The sequence below is a fragment of the Oryza sativa genome, chromosome 8 (genome assembly GCF_034140825.1).
Source record: "Oryza sativa Japonica Group chromosome 8, ASM3414082v1".
NCBI lineage: Eukaryota > Viridiplantae > Streptophyta > Magnoliopsida > Poales > Poaceae > Oryza > Oryza sativa.
This window is the reverse complement of record NC_089042.1, coordinates 21682161-21700059: the sequence shown is the minus strand read 5'-3', so window position 1 is coordinate 21700059 and position 17899 is coordinate 21682161. Positions and strand designations below refer to the sequence as shown.

Genomic DNA, 17899 nt, shown 5'->3' with positions numbered 1-17899 from the left:
GTCAAGCACAAACCATTCATTGGATATTATAATTTACAGTATAATAAATTAATGTCAAAGAAGCTTGGGAGAAAAAAAGTATTTTTTATGGAAATTGGGAGAGAAATGTGGGCGTGCTTAGTTGGCAATCTTTGCATGAGAACCTGAGGGACATTTCCATACTGTTCAACAAGAGTTTGACTAATGACTGTACGTGTATCTTGATGTGCTTCTTAAAATAAACAAAAATCTAATGACTACTTAAAAATAAATAGACGTCAATAATCTATAGCCGTCCTAATTAGACTATCAAACATTATAAAAAAAATAGACTGTTAAAGTAAGAGGAGTGCATGCGGTGAAGCAATACCAGGTTTGACTGGCCTATATTTTCTCTTGTCATGTCTTTGTCATGTTCAAGTTCTTGCTCCTCTTCCCATTCCTTGATTTTATACATTATATTTCAAACTGTTCATCCATACTTACATCACTATCGTGGAGTTGCAAGAAACAATGAAATAAAGAGAAATAAGGTTGTGTTTTTCCACAATCTCGCAGACAAAAGAATCTCTCCTGTTATTTTCTTGTGGATAGCATGGGCACAATTTAATGATTTATGGCAGACCGTAGCAACTTCCAACAAATTTGGCCGTCAGAATAGAAGGCGGCAAATATGAACTTACACCAACATTGTTCAGTTATGATGATTTATGAGCAGTCAACCAAATCGATGATCAATCCTGTAGTGCTGCTAGGGCATGCCACGGTCTCGATCTGATCAACTAGGTTACTTTTTTTTGGTAGACTTAGGTTACTTTTATTTTTGTAGACTAATTAACTGGGTTACTTGTGATTGTGTGTAGCCAGCAGATTTTGACATGAAAACAAGGCATCCATCCTGGACCGGTTCCAGTTTCAGTTCAGGTAGCAGACAACACAGACGTAACCAAGTAGCAGACAGCACAACGGACAAATCAGATGCTGTGGGTTTTGACTTTGATTAAATTATGATTCAAGTTTATAAAATACAGCAATTAAATGAAAGAGAAAGAGCGTGACTCCAGGAAAAATAATTGGAATCGGTTAGATTGATCTTGAATTCAAAGTACTCAAGAAAGCAACAGTCTCTGAAAATGGCATGGAATTGATCAATCCCATGACCTGAATCAATGTACTTCCATGAGGAATTAATTGATCATCAGACACTGATCATACATCAGTTATGGGTCATGAACAGCTGAATTGGAAACTCAATTTAGCTTTCAATTACGTACATGAAAATTGTTATTACATAGTCATATCGTGCATTCGTCGTCACAGATCAAGATGACAAATCTGCAGTTGAATCCCATCACTAGTTGACGAACTGTGCAAAATTTGACGTGTTAAAAGTCAACTGAGCAAAAGCCCAAAGCAAAACTTTCTCCATTTTTTTTTGTTCTTAATACTACAAAGATACACAAATCTTATGTGTATTCTTAAAAGAAAAACCTTTTTTTTCTGGCAGTGTTTAGGTGACCAACCTGAATCAGTTTGCGCCGTGCGAAGGGATCTACACGTATCCGTTGAGTGAGAGCACCAAGTGGCTAATCCAGGATCAGTAGATCCAAACCTGAAATGTGAACTGGCAATTGCAATTTTGCAAGTCCAGGGTTGAAAAAATAGAGGAATAGGAAAAACACAGGATTCTAATAGGAATTGAAGTGTAAAATAGAGGATTGCAAAACACAGGAATGGTTGTTTGATTGGAGCGTAGGAAAAACGCAGGAATCGGATGAGAGAGATAGACTCAAAAGGAATTTTCCAAGAGGTTAAAGCTCTTGCTATATTTCCTCCAAAATCCGCATACAATGTGTCATTACATAGGAATTTTATAGGATTTGGAAAAATTCAATCCTTTGAATCAAAGGGTCAAGTAGGAAAATTTCCTATAGGATTTGAATCCTATAAAATTTCTAGATAAACCCTTTGATTCAAAGGGGCCCAACATGCCGTAGCACTTTGGTCGCTTTCGTAGTGCAGCTGTGAGCCTGTGAAACAACACGTGTGCAAAATGAAATGTACAGCTGACTGCCGACACGGAACACCTGTCCGAATGACTGTTTTATATTTTTCCGACTGACCACGTACACTTTTCACATAGATTATTTTGTTAATAAAAATGTTTTACATCACCGGTCTTTGTTATACGGCACACAAACAGTGGTATTTTTACTGAATAAAAATTATGTTGTGTGATGGGAAAAATTCTGAAAGAGAGAGAGAGAGAGAGAAAAAAAAGGCCAGCTAAAAAGGCTACGAAGAACCAGTTCAATTATATCGAGTAAGGGCCCATTCTAAACAGAGTTTGAAACTTTGAAATGAGTTTATAAGCCATACGCAAAATAAGAAAAAATATTACTCCATTAGATAATTAATTAAATATATTTACTGTTATAAAATTTAAAGGTTAATATTTTTTTAAAGAAAAATCTTTCCAAAGAAATCTTTATAGAAAGTTTTCTTTTTGAGAAAATATAGTGTTTAATTATTTGGGAAGCGTGTGGTCGTAGTTGCGAGTAAATAGCTCCCCCGTAAGCTCAAACATACTCCCTCCGTCCCATCCCAGAATATAACAACCTAGTACCGGAATGGACTTATCCTAGTACTACTAGTCTATATAGAGGGTATGTGTGCTGTGTGCCTAAGCCTACAAAAAATTTTCACGTTTATAGGACAACGTATAAATATAATCACACATGAGTGCTAACTTTAATTATTCAATAATCAAGTTCTACAAGTATATGCATGAGTATACCCAAGAAACAAGGGTTTTGATTATTAATTCCTCCCCGCCATCCCCTTCTCATATAAATTAAGATGATGTTGTTTATAATAATTTAAATTATATATGGATTGGTTGTTCAAAAGCCGTGGTTTATGAGAAAAGGAAAAAAAAAGGTAATATAGTTAATCATCTAGAGGTAAAACTAAGAAACTAAGGTGACATGACTTTATAAGACAAGAAAAGAAGAAGGAAGATAATTAAGGCGACATGACTTTATAAAAGAAGAAAATGAGGAAGATAATTAGACCATAAATAATTAAGATGATATAGCTCAACGAGAGAAGAGAGAAATGGCATTAACTATATTTAGTGTGATAAGGTAAAAAAAATTGTCTCTGTAGAACCGTAAAACTTTCTCACACAAGTAACATAACGGCTGCATTGGCCGCTGCCACTGTGAAAAGAACGTTGCTACAACGGATGCCTGGTTGCCGAAGTGGGGCGTCAGGCCACAGCCCACAGACCCAACACCTAGATTTCTTTCTATTTGGACTCCCGAACGCGAAAACTTCACAGAATTTTACAGGAATTAGTTCAATTCCTGCAGAATTTCTTCGAAAATCCTCCGCTCGAAGGAGGCCTTGATAGATGAGTGTGTGTATGAGACTTCTCAAAGAACGCCACCATGGGAGTTTGCAGTTTTACACTGCATATAAAAACTCTATGCATTTCCCCTTGTTGGGTATTCATGGAAGAGATGTTCCTGATAGATGGCCGCCTCAAAACTGGAGGTGGCCTCTGAATATATGCTTCAGAAGTTCAGATGGTAGAGTAGAGGCCACAAGGGTCTAGCTATAAGGAGAAGGACAGAGCCGCCTGTTGGAAAATTGGCATGATTAGACATGTTAGAACTCTACAAAAGTAAAATTTCATAACAAGTTGAAAATTTAACAAGTTACCTCCAAGACAGATTCCAAGGATTGGTCATTCCGAGGGGTCTCCTGTGAAGTCGAAGGCCTCATGTGCGATTCTATCATGTTAAGCTGCTCGTACACCTCCTTGAGCATTATGATCTGCTCCTTGTTTTTCCTGGTGTCATTCATCTCAACCATCTTCTCGCTCTGCACCCGCTTCAGCCTTGATCTGGTCCTCTCAGTGCCAGCTCGTGGCGTTGAATTCTTTCCTCGTGGCGTCGAACTCTTATCGGTGATTACATGGACATTCCTGTAGAGGTTGTTCATGGAGCCAACTTTTCTTGTTGCAGATAACTTGGATAGAGCCTGAGGCCGCCGCTCTTTCGGAACGTCCTTGGGAGAAAGTTCTGACTCCTTTGTGATGATTTCATTTGCAGTGCATGAGGATTCTTCTACTCCTTGGCTTCTTTCTTGAATCTTGATTGTGTCAACGATGTCACTTATAGGATGAACTGCAACCTCTTCCGCTTCAATGCCTGAATGTGACTCTTTGGTTTGATCACCATGTGGTGCATCCTCTGCGTTTCTTCCAACCTGTATTTCTCTTTCACTGCATATATCTCTGTGATTACTCGATGTGGAGAACGAGGAACAACTTGATGACTCTTCCAAGGGATGTGATTGTACTTCTTCCTTTCCAATGCCTGAATGTGACTGCTTGAGTTGATCACCATGTCGTGTATCTTCCGCATTTTCCCCAACCTGTATTGCTCTTTCACTGGATGTATCTCTATGATTACTCAACAACGAGGAGGAACAACTTGACTCTTCCAAGAGATGAGGTTGTTGAGAAAGATCACTGCTTGGAGGATTTGGTTCTTCTCCATGTTCTTCTGTGGCATCCCCATCTGTCAGCAAGCTTTTCTGAACCTCTAGAGCCTTGAAGTCACTAGCATTTCCAGAAATATGCTTCAATTCATCTTCACTCAAATTACAAACAAAGCCACCTAATCTGCTCTTTGTTGATTCAACATTTCTGTCGGTGTCCTTTTCGGCAAAAAGTTTCTTCATCTGCAAAGTTGGCAGAGAGAAATTCCTTTTGATGCTACGACAAAGATTCTCCACGGTTTTGCTTTCAAATAATGGTATATTGTTAGTTATCGTCTCGTCTGCAATATCACACTCATCAATACCAACATCCAATAGCTTGTGTTTATACACCAGCAATTGGTTTCTCAGATAAAAATTCTCCAGTTCCTTCTGTTGAAGGACTTCCTGTAGAATCTCCAGTGCTTTGTCACTGTGGCTAATCTTTTCCTCAGCTATCCTCTTGTACTGCCATGCTTCCATCCTCTGCTCCTCCTTCTCCTTCTGAAGCTTTCGAATCATTGACAAGGCTGCACTTGCAGAAGTTGCTGAAGCTTCTCTCTCCTCTTCCAACTCCATGAATAACTTCTTCATCATAATGTACTGTGCGAATATTGCTTTTTGTAACTGAGTATCTTCAGTTTCTGCCATCTTTCTCAAAGGCTCTGATTAGTATATGGTTTACTATTTGCCTTAGAATCTATTAAATTCATCTATTGAACCTGCAATATTTAAAAAAACTTCACTTTATTCTCTGAAGACATGCGAGGATTGGATGAAGCTGAAAAAGGAAAAAAAATTGGAGTTGATTTTGAAGTGTAAAATCAACTCAGCCTAGAATAATACTGTCACAATTCTTCCGCACCATAAAAATAATATTACCGTACATATGATTCCTTTCTAGTAGTTTGGTGATTATGTAATTGTATATGTGATATCATAAATAACACAAATGAGTTTCAGTTTTTGCACCTACTAAAACTTAATCCAGGATGTGTTAATATTTCTATCATAGGGTAAAACTTCCATCCACATTGTACGCACTACGGAAGTCATATCATGTATCCTATAATGCTTAAATTTATGCCCCTAGCCTAAAATGTGTGATCCTGCCATGAAGAATAAGAGAAAGAGATGATATTAATAGCATCGTAGCATGTTACGTGTATATATATATATTCGTATTCAATTTAAAATGTGGAAAATTGAATCTTACATGTTAAAAATTTAAATAAAAATAACTGTTGGCAAGGATGATAACCTCATGATCCACATATTTCCTGACTAACAGGATCATATATATATATTGAGAGTGGAGGACCAAATTAAAACTAGGCAAGACAATATGCTTTTGAAGAAAAAGCACCATTTGGCTGTTCCATGGATTAGCCCATGGTAGCTATGAATAATTTGAAAAGCGTCAATCAAGCGCATTTAGAAAGGCCAAAGAAGAGGAAAGAATATACAAAACAAAGGTGGTACGAAGATGTCGAGAAGATAGCAGATTAACGAAATATGTTTTCTATGGAGGGTTAATGTTTCTATGCTCATAACATAATGCACATTGACTAAATAAAAGCTAATTAGATGCCAAAAGTATTGCAATAAATTGAAAAACTGGAATTCAGTATCTAAAATTGACAGCCGTGCTGAAAAAATATAACGAAGCACTAATGTAAGAGTTCAAATTGACTAAGAATTCTGTTATGATTTTGCTGTCAGGGTTAATACAATAGATCATGCATTCGATTCCCAGAGGTGTTGAGGGATGTTGTGGTGATAATTTATTACTCCACTAGTTGAGCACAAAATTTGACATGACTGGATTAACAATTGGATATAGAAAACAAATTTTGAATAAGCAACGACAAGTTGGAGTACATGAAGCCCAGACAAACTCACCGATATTTGAAACCCCCCAACGATGAGCCAAAGATCCAATTCTCCAATGGTTCTGCCATTCCTTCCTCCCTGCTAGGGAGAAGTGCAGGTAATCAGCTTAGCGTCTATTAATAGGAGAAAACATTGATGACCTCAACTTTAGAGGGAGAAAGACAGGAAGGTGTTCCTTATTTTTGGGATGTGAATTTGGAGTCATCTGAGCTGAGCAAACCTATTTACTCTTCACCAGTCTGCCTGGAATACCAACAAACATGAGGATGGCAGATAAAAAGCCAGAGCAGCATGTCCTGTCGGAAACACGTTAGACCAACATGGTTTTGTACCTCAGTGACTTTTTGGTACTTCCTCCGTTTCACAATGTAAGTCATTCTAGCATTTCAATGTGAGAAATGCTAAAATGACTTATATTATGAAACGGATGGAGTAGTGCTGATCATACTGGCATGTTATTTCAGTCTAGCAAGTTAACATTTAAGCTAACGTCGCCACCTTTGGTTAGCCATATTGACCTAGAGAAATGAATATTGTTGCATTGCCCATTGTACGACGAGATAAAGGGCTTGTTTTTGGATTACTGCCTCTAAACTTGCCATGCAGAAGATTAGTAGCTGGAGAAGCTAGACGTGCATTTGAACTGGGCCTCTGGGGATCAAAAAAAAATGGCAAGAGAACCATGAGCTCAAACAACTTGGCAACAAACCAACCAATCATACTCCACCAAAAAAAATTTAGCATGCCAATATTTTGGTAAGGCATGGATTGACAATGATCCAAGCAAGCCCAAATTGTTCCTGCTCCAATTTGCAGATATCCTCGATGCGAGAGAACAAAGAACATTTTTTTCACTCATAATGGAAGGTACTAGAAAGGATTAATAAGCCATAATATCACAGACGTTTTCAATATGAAAAGATGTTAGGAAAAAATGAAGGGGACCTTACAGGGTAACAGTACCTGAAAGGTCATAGGATGCACGGGTGGTAAAAGTTAATTAAGCCTGAAAATGATCAAATACAGATGTTTCACTAATTACAGCTTAATACATGATAAAAAAAGTACTAGTAGGGTCTAATTAATCCATCTTCTCAAGCTGACATACATGCCGGGGCACAGAACAATGACACAAGTACTTAGTCAATAGGAACTTCAACCTCCATCTTCACATCAGAATTGTCAAGAATCTGGAAACAAAAACAAGTTTCGTGAGTACAAAAGGTGAAAATTTTTAGCTACAATCAAGTAAATACGAAGATCTGCTGATTGCAATAATCAAAACCATTCATTTCTTAATGAAAAAATGATCACATGCTAATGCTACATTATTTAACAAAATAACATGGTATGGAAAGTATAGGTCAAAATAGATATTTCAAAGCTAAATGCCATAAAACCAAGTGAATGGGATGCTCGATTTAGAACAAATAAGGAGATGATGACAACTAGATTTTAATTTAGTGATATCAGCTTATTCAAAATTAAACCTGTCAAATACAGACAAGATATTTTCCTTCTAGAACATCTATCTGATTCACCAAGCATAATGTGTATGCTCCTGATACTAGTGCAGAAAATATTTATCTGTTAAGGTTAAAGAGATCTAAGGGAATAAAGTAGTAGATTGGAGCTTACCTTCATAAAGTCTGGCAGAGTAAAATTTGAATCTTTTGTATAGCCAGCTTCTTCTAAAACATGGATCAAAACTTTCTGAAATGCATAAGTGGCATACATCAGTATAGCAGAAAAGGACTACAGTATACTTTACCATAAAAAAATGATGTTATTTTATTACGAAGTAAACCAAGATGTATATTAACCTATTATGCTGGTCCGGCAGAAGCACGGACCAGACGGAATCCTACTTACAAGGAAAAAAAATATTCTGTAGAGTGCTCTACCAAAAATACATTACTATTACGCTTTAGTTAAATTGACTCGAAGGTAGAATTCGCTATTGATTCCAAAAATTATCCCAGCCAGCAAGGCCTAGAATGTGATCATGGAACAAAAAAAAAGTAGTCCTCCGCATTTAGAGTCGATCAACAGTTATGACCAATTGACCACTTGACTACCAGCTCAGAGCAACATGTGAGGTACCAATTTTAGCAGCATTGTAGTTGCAACAACATGAGCAATCAACAAATTACAATTACTTGCAACTACACAAGCTTTTATGGACATAAATGAACATGGATATGTTAGCACATATGATATGGCACCAAAGATCTTAAGCACAAACCTGCCTCTGCTGCTCAGTCATAAAAGAACCAGACAGATCCCGCAAGATGCTCAAGATATCATCAAATGCCACCTTCCCATTGCAGTCAGTGTCATAAACCCTGAAAATAACTACAGAGAAAACATAGCATATTTCTCAGAACATCTAGACATCCGGGACAGAAAGCAAATGGAGAATTTAAGTACGAACTGGGAACCCACATTCAATTTTTTGCTGCAGGCTTGCGCGGGGACTAAACGCCGATAAGAACGCCACGAACTCCTTAAAGTTCAGCCCATCGAGCATCCTCAGAAGCCTCTGACAGAGACATCGCATCGATTAACAAATAGCATTCCTCAAACATCTACCCAATCACCCAATTCATTCCTTTCCTAATCCCTCGTTCTCAATACAGAATAAGAAAAGGTATTGAGGAACAGGCTAGTTATGTCTTGTAACCTGAGAGAGAGGGTTCACGGCGAACTCGGGGACGGTCATGAATTCCTCGGCGGAGACGAATCCGCCCCCATTCCGGTCGAGCTGGCAGAACCGGTGGTACAGCGACACGATCTCCTGCTGCGAGACTTAGCTCCCAAAACACCCCGAATCAGCAGGTCAGATCGGAGGGGAACAGCGGCAGACAGCATCAATCTTCGTTGAGAGTTCAGAATCCAATCGAAAGAGAGAAACACAAGCGCGCAAACTCACAGGCGTGGTCGCAGTGGTCCTGGACCTCCTCGATGTCGTACTGCGTCAGCATCGACGAGGTGCTCCCCATCTCGGCGGAGGAGACGGGGATCCCGGTCGGCCAAAATTCGGATCCGGGCGGGGATCCTCCCGGAATCGAAGTCCAATCTGGATGTTCAACCACGATTCCGCATCAACACACGATGCTAGGGATCACGATTCGACGTCGGCTAGAGCAGACGAGGAAATCGAGAGGGAGGCAGAGCGCGATGCGTCGAGCTGAGGGGTGCTTACCCTTCAGGCGGATTCCTCTGCAGGCGATGCTTGGTCCCCTCGAATCCGGAGCTCCGCCGCCGCCGCCGCTTGCTGCCGCCGACGAGAGGAAGGGAGAGGCGGAGGCGAATCCGGCGATGGATGTGTGGGGCAGTGTGGGGGATGAACGAGGACAGATGCAAAAATGGCCCGTTTCTCTTTTCTCTCTTCCGGCCCGGCCTGGCCCAGCAATCCGGCCCGCGGGAGTGCGCCAAAGCCCAGCCCAGCTCACCACCCTGTCAGCTCGTTCTTCCTCCTCCGGCCGGGAGTTCGCAGTGCCCACGACGCCGCGTCCTCAACCAAATCCGGTCTTGTCGTCTACGATCTTTTTCGAATCAAACGATCTCATCCGAGAAACAGTATAAACTTCGCCGCCGCTACCGTGTCGAGCTATGTCTCCTCATCCTCGCTATGTTTCAAAAGACAGGGATAAACCTCGTCGCTGCAGGCGTGTCGAGCACTGTCTCCTCTTCCTCTTCATCCGCACAGCTTCAAAAAAAAAAAAAAAAAAAAACAGAGATAAACCTCGCCGCCGCAGGCGTGTCGAGCTCTGTCTCCTCGTCTTCATCCGCCGCTTCAAAAACCAGAGATAAACCTCGCCGCCGCTGGCGTGTCGAGCTCTGTCTCCAACTCCTCGCCATGTCGTGTCGGCTGCTGTCTCTTCCTCTTCTCCAAATAAATAGCGTCCCGATGGCCTCCTCGATCTGTGTAACTTAGTCCCTCGAAGTAGTCGCTTCTTCTTCTCGTAGCCTCTTCAGATCGATCGCTTCGTCGTCATGGCTAGTTTCTCGACGGTTTTCCTGCTCCTCAGCCTTGTCTGCCTAGCTTCGCCGTGCGCCGCGCAGCGCGTGATCTGCGAAGCCCCACCGTGCACCACCGCGTCGCAGGTGAAGACAACCCCGACAAATCGCGCCTCCCACGTCCGCCTCCCCGAAGGCGTCACCGGCGCCGAGAGCCTCGCCTTCGACTCCAGCAACCGTGGCCCCTTCACCGGCGTCTCCGATGGCCGCGTCCTCAAGTGGGGCGGCGACTCCGCCGGCTGGACTACCTTCGCGTACAACCGGAATTACCGGTACGTACGTGCATGTATAGAATTTTGACTTGTATGTTTGCATGGTGTGTGATATTATTATGTACTATATATCTTATCAAATTTTTTAAAATTTTTATATAACTATTTAAATTACATGTATATACCCAGGTGCCATGAGACCTAGGTGTAGAAAATACTTTCTTACGTATAGATTGGTTGACGAGACTAACATGTATATATCCGTGCAGGAGCAACCCTACGTGCGCGTCGTCATCTGAGGAGACGGAGAGCACATGCGGGCGTCCGCTGGGTCTTGCGTTCCACCTCAAGACGGGGATCCTCTACTTCGCCGACGCCTACAAGGGCCTGATGCGGGTTGGGCCGCGGGGTGGCCAGGCCGACGTGCTCGCCACGGAGGCCGACGGCGTGCCGTTCAATTACCTCAACGGCGTCGACGTCGACCAGGACACCGGTGACGTCTACTTCACCGACAGCAGCACCACCATCACACGCCGGTACGTATACACAGATCGAGAACAATCCAAATTAATTTACTTTCAAATTTGCATTATGCATGCAATGCGTTGTTGATCATCAGCATTAACAGGAGATGAGTTGTGTGCATGCAGATACCAAGAGAACATCATGAGGAACCGCGACGCGACGGCTCGGCTGATGAAGTACGACGCGAAGACGAAGCAGGTGACGGTGCTGAAGGACCGGTTGCCGTACGCCAACGGCGTGGCCGTCAGCCACGACGGGAGGTACCTCGTGGTGGCGCACACGGGGCCGGCACAGGTGTTCAGGTATTGGCTCAAGGGGGCCAAGGCCGGCCAGTACGAGCTCTTCGCCGACCTGCCCGGGTACCCCGACAACGTCCGGCGAGACGCCAAGGGGGGCTACTGGGTGGGGCTCAACCGGGAGAAGATTACGTTCAACGTGCCGGCGGCGGCTTCTCCGGCCAAGCACCTGGTCGGCGTCCGGCTCAACGGCGACGGCGTCGAGGTGGAGGAGCTGACGGCTGCTAGTAGGGCTGTGACGCTGAGCGAGGTTGTGGAGAGGGACCGCAAGTTGTGGCTCGGCTCCGTCGATCTCGACTACGTCGGCCTACTGCAGTAGAAAGAAGTTATCTGTTTAGTGGTGTTAGGAATAATAAAGGCAGGCTAATTAGGTATTTAGCAGTAGAATCAGGATTGGTACAACTCTTTTTTGCTGGCAGCTATATTAATTAGACGTTTTAGTAGTCTTTTTTCAGTGTGTGCTTGATATACACACCTTGATATATAATCTCTCTCCGTTTCGTTTTTGTTTGACGCCGGTTAGTTCGAAATTGCACTAATCAACGTCATTTATTTGGAAACAAAGGTAGAATAATATAATTTAGTTTTGTATACCAGTGTGCAATCAAATACCCTTACAAGCTACTCCCTCTGTTTCAAATTATATGATTAAGTTTAACTAAGTTTATAAACACATAAATTAATATTTATAACATCAAATTAGTTTTATTAAAACAACAAGTTGAATATATTTATCATGTGTTGAAAACATTTTTAAACAAACTTATCAAATTTGAAACAGTTTAACTTTAATCAAAGTCAAAACGGTTCATAATCTCAAACGGAGGGAGGTATAATCGTTTTAGTCACCGGTGGCTGTGGTCAATTATACCGCGCTAAATAAAACTAATCCTACCATCATCGCCTACGAACAACGGAGGGAAAGCAACACCGCGCAACTACAAATTGAAGTTGATAGCCCACCGCCCTCCCTCCTTAATGACTGGATCTGACCTAATCCCGCGTGCAACGGAGCGAGCTACCGATAGCTAGCTAGCTCGCTAGGCGACCGGACAAAATTTAACCGGGTGGTCCAGCGCGCGTGCGCGTCACGATGAACACACACGTACGTAGCTAGGCCTCCCCTGGCTAACACACACGCGCGGGTCACCTCGCTCGCGTGACCGTACGTGCATGCTGCATGCATGGCCGCGCGCACACCGGAGTACCGGACGCGATGGCGACGCGCCGACGTCGACGCAGCCGGCCGAGGAGGTCAATACGCGCGCATGCGGCCGCGCCTACGTACCCAATCAACCATGCTTGTTTTGTTATAGCTTGCACAGGGGTTGATCAACTCCCGTACGTGCAGTACCGACCGGTGGACCGTGTTCTTGCATCCATGTCATTATGTCACGCGGCACATGCTTACGGGGGCCCGTGATACAATGAATGGCCGGCTAGCTAAGGCACCCCCGACACTACACATATACTGATGACCAGTTCTATGATGCTCGATCCAAGCTCGCAAACAGTTCTGCCCATATATGATAAGATGGCCAGACATGCATGCCACACTTATTTATTCATGCACGTCACCACACACGTGCCATGCATCGTTGCTAGTTATAAATGTTTTTCGTCGTTGCTAATTATAAATGTTTTTTGAAAGAGGGATTTAGAGCAAGTTTAATGGCTCTATGCCAACTATAAGAGTATAATAAGAACAATAGCAGGTTACAAGTTAGCTATAAACACATCTAAAATAAGAGAGGAGAGAGAAGAATAGTTGTATTTAGATTTATAGCTAGTTGTAGCACAGGCTCTACAATATTATGTGTGTAGGCAAGGTGGGTTAAGTATTAACGGTGTAATGCATATTTATATAAACTATTGTATGGATAGGCTAATAGAGTTGTTGTAGATGACGTGTTAATTTTATAGCTAGAAATTGGCTATACTATTAAACTTATTTTAAGCACATGTGGAGAATAGAGACAACGAAAAACAAGAAATGTTTCACATACAAGAGCAAATGCATTGAATACAGAAGTGAGAGAAAAAGTGAGCAAAAAATCATGAGCTGGCTCTTGTCAAGCTTGTTAACGTATTTATATCACCTTTATAATTAGTAATTTATTTGTTTACAACATATAAACTTAATAATAAACACTAGTGAAGAATTCACAAAATACAAATAGTTTTGATGTAACTAATGGACTAGTCACTACTCGCTAGTTAAGAAACACTAAGTATATATGAAGATGTGGTGATCTTTTGTAGTAATGAGCAACTCACAAGCTAGTTCATTAAGCTCAAGAGTTAAATTTCTAGCTTGGCTCAACTCATTAAGACCATGGGTTTGAGTCAATCAGAGTCGAGCTCAGTAGCTCACCATGAGCCAATCCAAACCACGAGCTTCGAGCTTTTTTCCACATCTACATCAAGGTACTTAAGCCCTGTTTAGATCCCACTCTAAATTTTTTTTACCATATCACATCGAACATTTGAACACCTACATGAAGTATTAAATATAAGCTAAAAAATAACTAATTACACATATTGAGACTAATTTGCGAGACGAATCTTTTAAGCCTAATTGTTCCATGATTTGACAATATGGTGCTATAGTAAACATTTGCTAATGATGGATTTATCAGGCTTAATAAATTCGTCTCGTGGTTTACTGACGGATTCTGTAATTAGTTTTTTTTATTAGTGCCTGAACACCCAATGCAACACCCTATATAATACCCGATGTGACACGTCAAAACTTTACACCCCTAGATCTAAACACCCCCTTACAAACTAAGGGCATGTTTGGATGAGCGATGTTCCGGTGCTCTCTACTGGTAATATTATACTACCAGTAGAAATGATCTGAACCATTCATTATTAAGGGTAAATTAGTAATTTACTAATATAGTGATTAGAGGTAACTATCATTTATGTTTTTATGGGTCTATATCTATATCAATATGTGGTAATCGATTCCGCTGGCATCGTTCAATCGAAAAAGCCAAAAAGGAGAAAAAAAAGGATTTAGTCACTGTCACCCGTATATTTTTTTTTTGACAATAATGTTCCTCCACATCTCTACTATCACTAAATGGGGTGGTGGTACAAACAGATTTAAACCCCTCGGCCAAATAAGATCAACGGTTCAAATTGCTTTATACTACTAGTAAAGAGCACCGTAATGTGGCTTACCAATTTTTTGGTAGCTTCAAATAGTACTTTAATAGTATTTTGATTAAGATCAAATTTTGCCTAACTAATAGAAAAATCTACCCTACTTATAGTGTTTGGACTTATTTAGATTTGGATATTATCAATATTTTGATAGGGCTTCAGATCAAATCAGCCATAACTAAGGCTATTCCCAACCCAATGACTATGATGGTGTCTATAGCATTAAATAAGCTGTCACATAAGATAAAAAATGATGTGGCAAGTGAATAAATGAGGAAAGAGAAGGAAACCATGTCTTGCATGAGACACTGTTTCTATACAACATCCAAGGCATCATGTGGGATAAGTAGCATTAAATTTAAGTGTGGAATAGTGGTGTTTGCATTAGAAAAATATTGTCTAGTACTAGTTTCTTAATAATGTGAAGTTTATTTAAACTATGTCTAGTGTCTTGGATTAGAAATGGCCTAAAACAACCATACGTGCCTTTGCATTGCAGCTCAACCTCCCTCCCATGTACCGTACGCATTGCAGCCAGAGACCACCAACACCAAAAGCCAGCGCTGCGGCGACCAGCAACTTCACGTAGGCGTAGTAGCGAGCGACCCGCGCGGGGCCCACGTGCCATGTGCACGGGAGGACGACGGGCCCGCTCACGCGGCACGTAAATGCGCCTCCGTCCAAAGCGTTGGTGGGCTTTCGTGGCGGTTGCCCGATCGAGTGGGACGTCGTCGCTACAGTCCACGGGACACGACGGGACCAGGGCGGCATGTGCAAGGGCGTGGCTGTAGCACGCAGCAATGCAGCATCGATGACGCCGCGAAATCAGAGCTGAAACGAATTCTCGAGGGTCTCGATCGGCCGAGGACACAACAACAAGGTGGTGGTACAAGGAACTGTAGAAGCAGATGACTTGAGAAGTCAATACTGTACGAATTGTGGGATCCGTATGTTTCCTCTCCCATGGTACCCTCCATAGTCAAAATTTGATCGTAAAATTTATGGTGTTTAAATGTTCTGAAGATAAAGATAAAGATGAAGATTAAGTGTTTCACGTAAAACGAGGTTGTAATAACATATGATTAATTGAATTTTAATTATTTCAAACTTAAAAAATAGATTAATATGATATTTTAGAACAACTTTCATATAGAAAGTTTTTGCACGAAACGCACCGTTTAGCAATTTGAAAAACGTGTCACGAGTATCCAAAGTTTAATCCAACTTTTGTTGGAGAACAGAACAGGGTCTAACTTCAAAGTTGATTTCAATTTTTAAGACTATTATTTATTTTCCAGCATTGGTTTTTATAAGCCCATAATTTTGAAACGAAGCTTTTAAACCTAGAATAACACGGATAAAAAAACCCTTTGTTACCCATTGCTTTCTTTATTTTTCCATGGCTTATTGTGCAAATAGTACCTACTTAGGGCATATTTGGATAAGCTTCTAACTGCTGCAGCTTCTCCCAGAATCAAAAGCTCCCTAATCAGTCTAGTTTTTGGTCCAAATTCTGAGAAGCTGTAGTTGTAGAATCCAGAAAATAAATTAGAAGTCAGAAGTAGGGAAACCCATCTTTTCCATATTCTCAGAAGCTGACTTCTAACCAGCTGCTTCTCAAAATCTTAAGGTCTCCAAACAGACCCTTACAATGCTAGCAGTAGGGTTAAGGGTGTGTTCGGGAGGAGGGGTTGGAAACCTTTACCCTGTACATATAAAACAGGTGGCTCAATTGACTCATAATTAATTAAGTATTAACTTAAAAAAATGAAAAAATTAGATTAATATGATTTTCTAAGCAGCTTTCGTATAGATTTTTTTTTAAAAAAAACACACACCATTTAATAGTTCAGAAAATATTTTGCACATGAAGAACGGAGAAAGTAAAAAGTTAGTAAATGAAAGTAAACACACCCAAGTTTAGGCCCTGTTTAGTTCACACCAAACTACCCCAAACTCTCAACTTTTCATTACATCACATCACATCCAAAACTTTTCTACTCACAAAAACTCCCAACTTTTTTTTTCCAAATTACCAACTTTCCCCAAACTTCCTCCCAATTTTAGTAACTAAACACAACCTTAGCTAAGTTACGTTAAGAAACAACTCTCCATAATGCAGTGGTGCTGGTACACTGGTACGTACCTATGCTATTGGTAGATTTTTTTTTCTTTTTTTAAAAACAAAATGTTTGGTGAACATTTACCTCTCTTTTAGTATGGGTGAGGAAGACATTCTCTCGGATGTAGAAGACATTCATCTCTTTAAATGTTGGTGATGGTGATAGTGATTCTCCCAGTTACTCACCACACTGCTATGTAAGATCTCAAACAATTGATGGACCATATGTCAAGTTAATCACTAAATAATATGATTGATATAAGTATAACATCTTTATTAGACGATGAGAAATGGTTATTATGAAACGTGTCAAAATTAATCTCTAACACTCGACTAATGCAAATATTATTTCGTCATTAGAAAGGCTGCGTTTGAGCGAGGGACAAAGAGAGATGATTCATCTCGTTGTCCATGCAAATGTTTCCCGATCTATTAAACTGTATATTTTTTTAAAAAATTATAAAGAATGTTTTAAAAAACATATTAATTTATCTTTAAGTTTAAAATAATTCATATTTAATTAATCATACGCTAATGACTCATCTCGTTTTACGTATCTAGTTCTTTCTCCTCCTCTCGAAACACTCCTAAGAAATGGTCTTAGGGTGAGTTTGCATGTACTAATTTCCTAATTTCCACTCTCTGTTTATTGCGTGTACACTTCTCAAACTTCTAAAACAGTAAGTTTTTTAAAAAATATACTATAGGAAAGTTATTATAAAAACATATTAATTTATTTTTAAGTTTTTTTTAACTAATGTATAATTAATTATGTGTTAATCCACCGCTTCATTTTATGTGTATTCTGTAGAGATTTAGTTCCTAATCCATAATAACCAACACAACTTAAGAAACTATCATGAGATCTCTTTACAAAACTTTATTGCAATGCACGAGTATTTAGCTAGGACATAGAAAAAGAGTTCACAGTTCACTGTCATGAACACGTTAGCTCACACGATACAAGTTCAGTGAGGTCAATAGAATCATCACTCGAAAAAAAAAAGAATCATCTCTGTTTGAAAATCGTTAAATTTCGTCCTCGCGATATGCCGATATAAAACCAAAGGTAAAAAGGGCATGTAGCCTAGTAATTGCAGTGACATGAGTAGCGGCTCAAGGTTATGAGT

At 40.5% G+C, this 17899-nt stretch overlaps 3 protein-coding genes across 4 annotated transcripts; 1 reads left to right on the top strand and 2 right to left on the bottom strand.

Moving 5' to 3' along the window:
• Positions 1-3090: 3090 nt before the first annotated feature.
• Positions 3091-7333, bottom strand: LOC136351117 (uncharacterized). Its single transcript, XM_066303439.1, has 3 exons — positions 6430-7333; positions 3706-5249; positions 3091-3622 (listed from the first exon to the last, which is right to left on the bottom strand). The coding sequence occupies exons 2-3, from the start codon at positions 5176-5178 to the stop codon at positions 3599-3601; spliced, it is 1497 nt and encodes a 498-aa protein (XP_066159536.1). The 5' UTR covers positions 5179-5249; positions 6430-7333; the 3' UTR covers positions 3091-3598.
• Positions 7334-7399: 66 nt separating this feature from the next.
• LOC4345696 (uncharacterized) lies at positions 7400-9778 on the bottom strand. 2 transcript variants are annotated; one of them, XM_015792579.3, is made up of 8 exons: positions 9626-9778; positions 9353-9499; positions 9104-9228; positions 8866-8962; positions 8666-8775; positions 8059-8133; positions 7529-7610; positions 7400-7426 (listed from the first exon to the last, which is right to left on the bottom strand). In XM_015792579.3, the coding sequence occupies exons 2-7, from the start codon at positions 9420-9422 to the stop codon at positions 7560-7562; spliced, it is 528 nt and encodes a 175-aa protein (XP_015648065.1). In that variant the 5' UTR covers positions 9423-9499; positions 9626-9778; the 3' UTR covers positions 7400-7426; positions 7529-7559. The 2 variants fall into 2 exon arrangements, with proteins under 2 accessions (XP_015648065.1, XP_015648064.1); XM_015792578.3 differs by having other exon boundaries at positions 7408-7610.
• Positions 9779-9988: 210 nt separating this feature from the next.
• LOC4345695 (protein STRICTOSIDINE SYNTHASE-LIKE 10) lies at positions 9989-12067 on the top strand. Its single transcript, XM_015794103.3, has 3 exons — positions 9989-10715; positions 10925-11191; positions 11306-12067. Exons 1-3 carry the CDS (start codon positions 10420-10422, stop codon positions 11793-11795), a joined length of 1053 nt encoding a protein of 350 aa, XP_015649589.1. The 5' UTR covers positions 9989-10419; the 3' UTR covers positions 11796-12067.
• The last annotated feature ends 5832 nt before the right edge of the window (positions 12068-17899 follow it).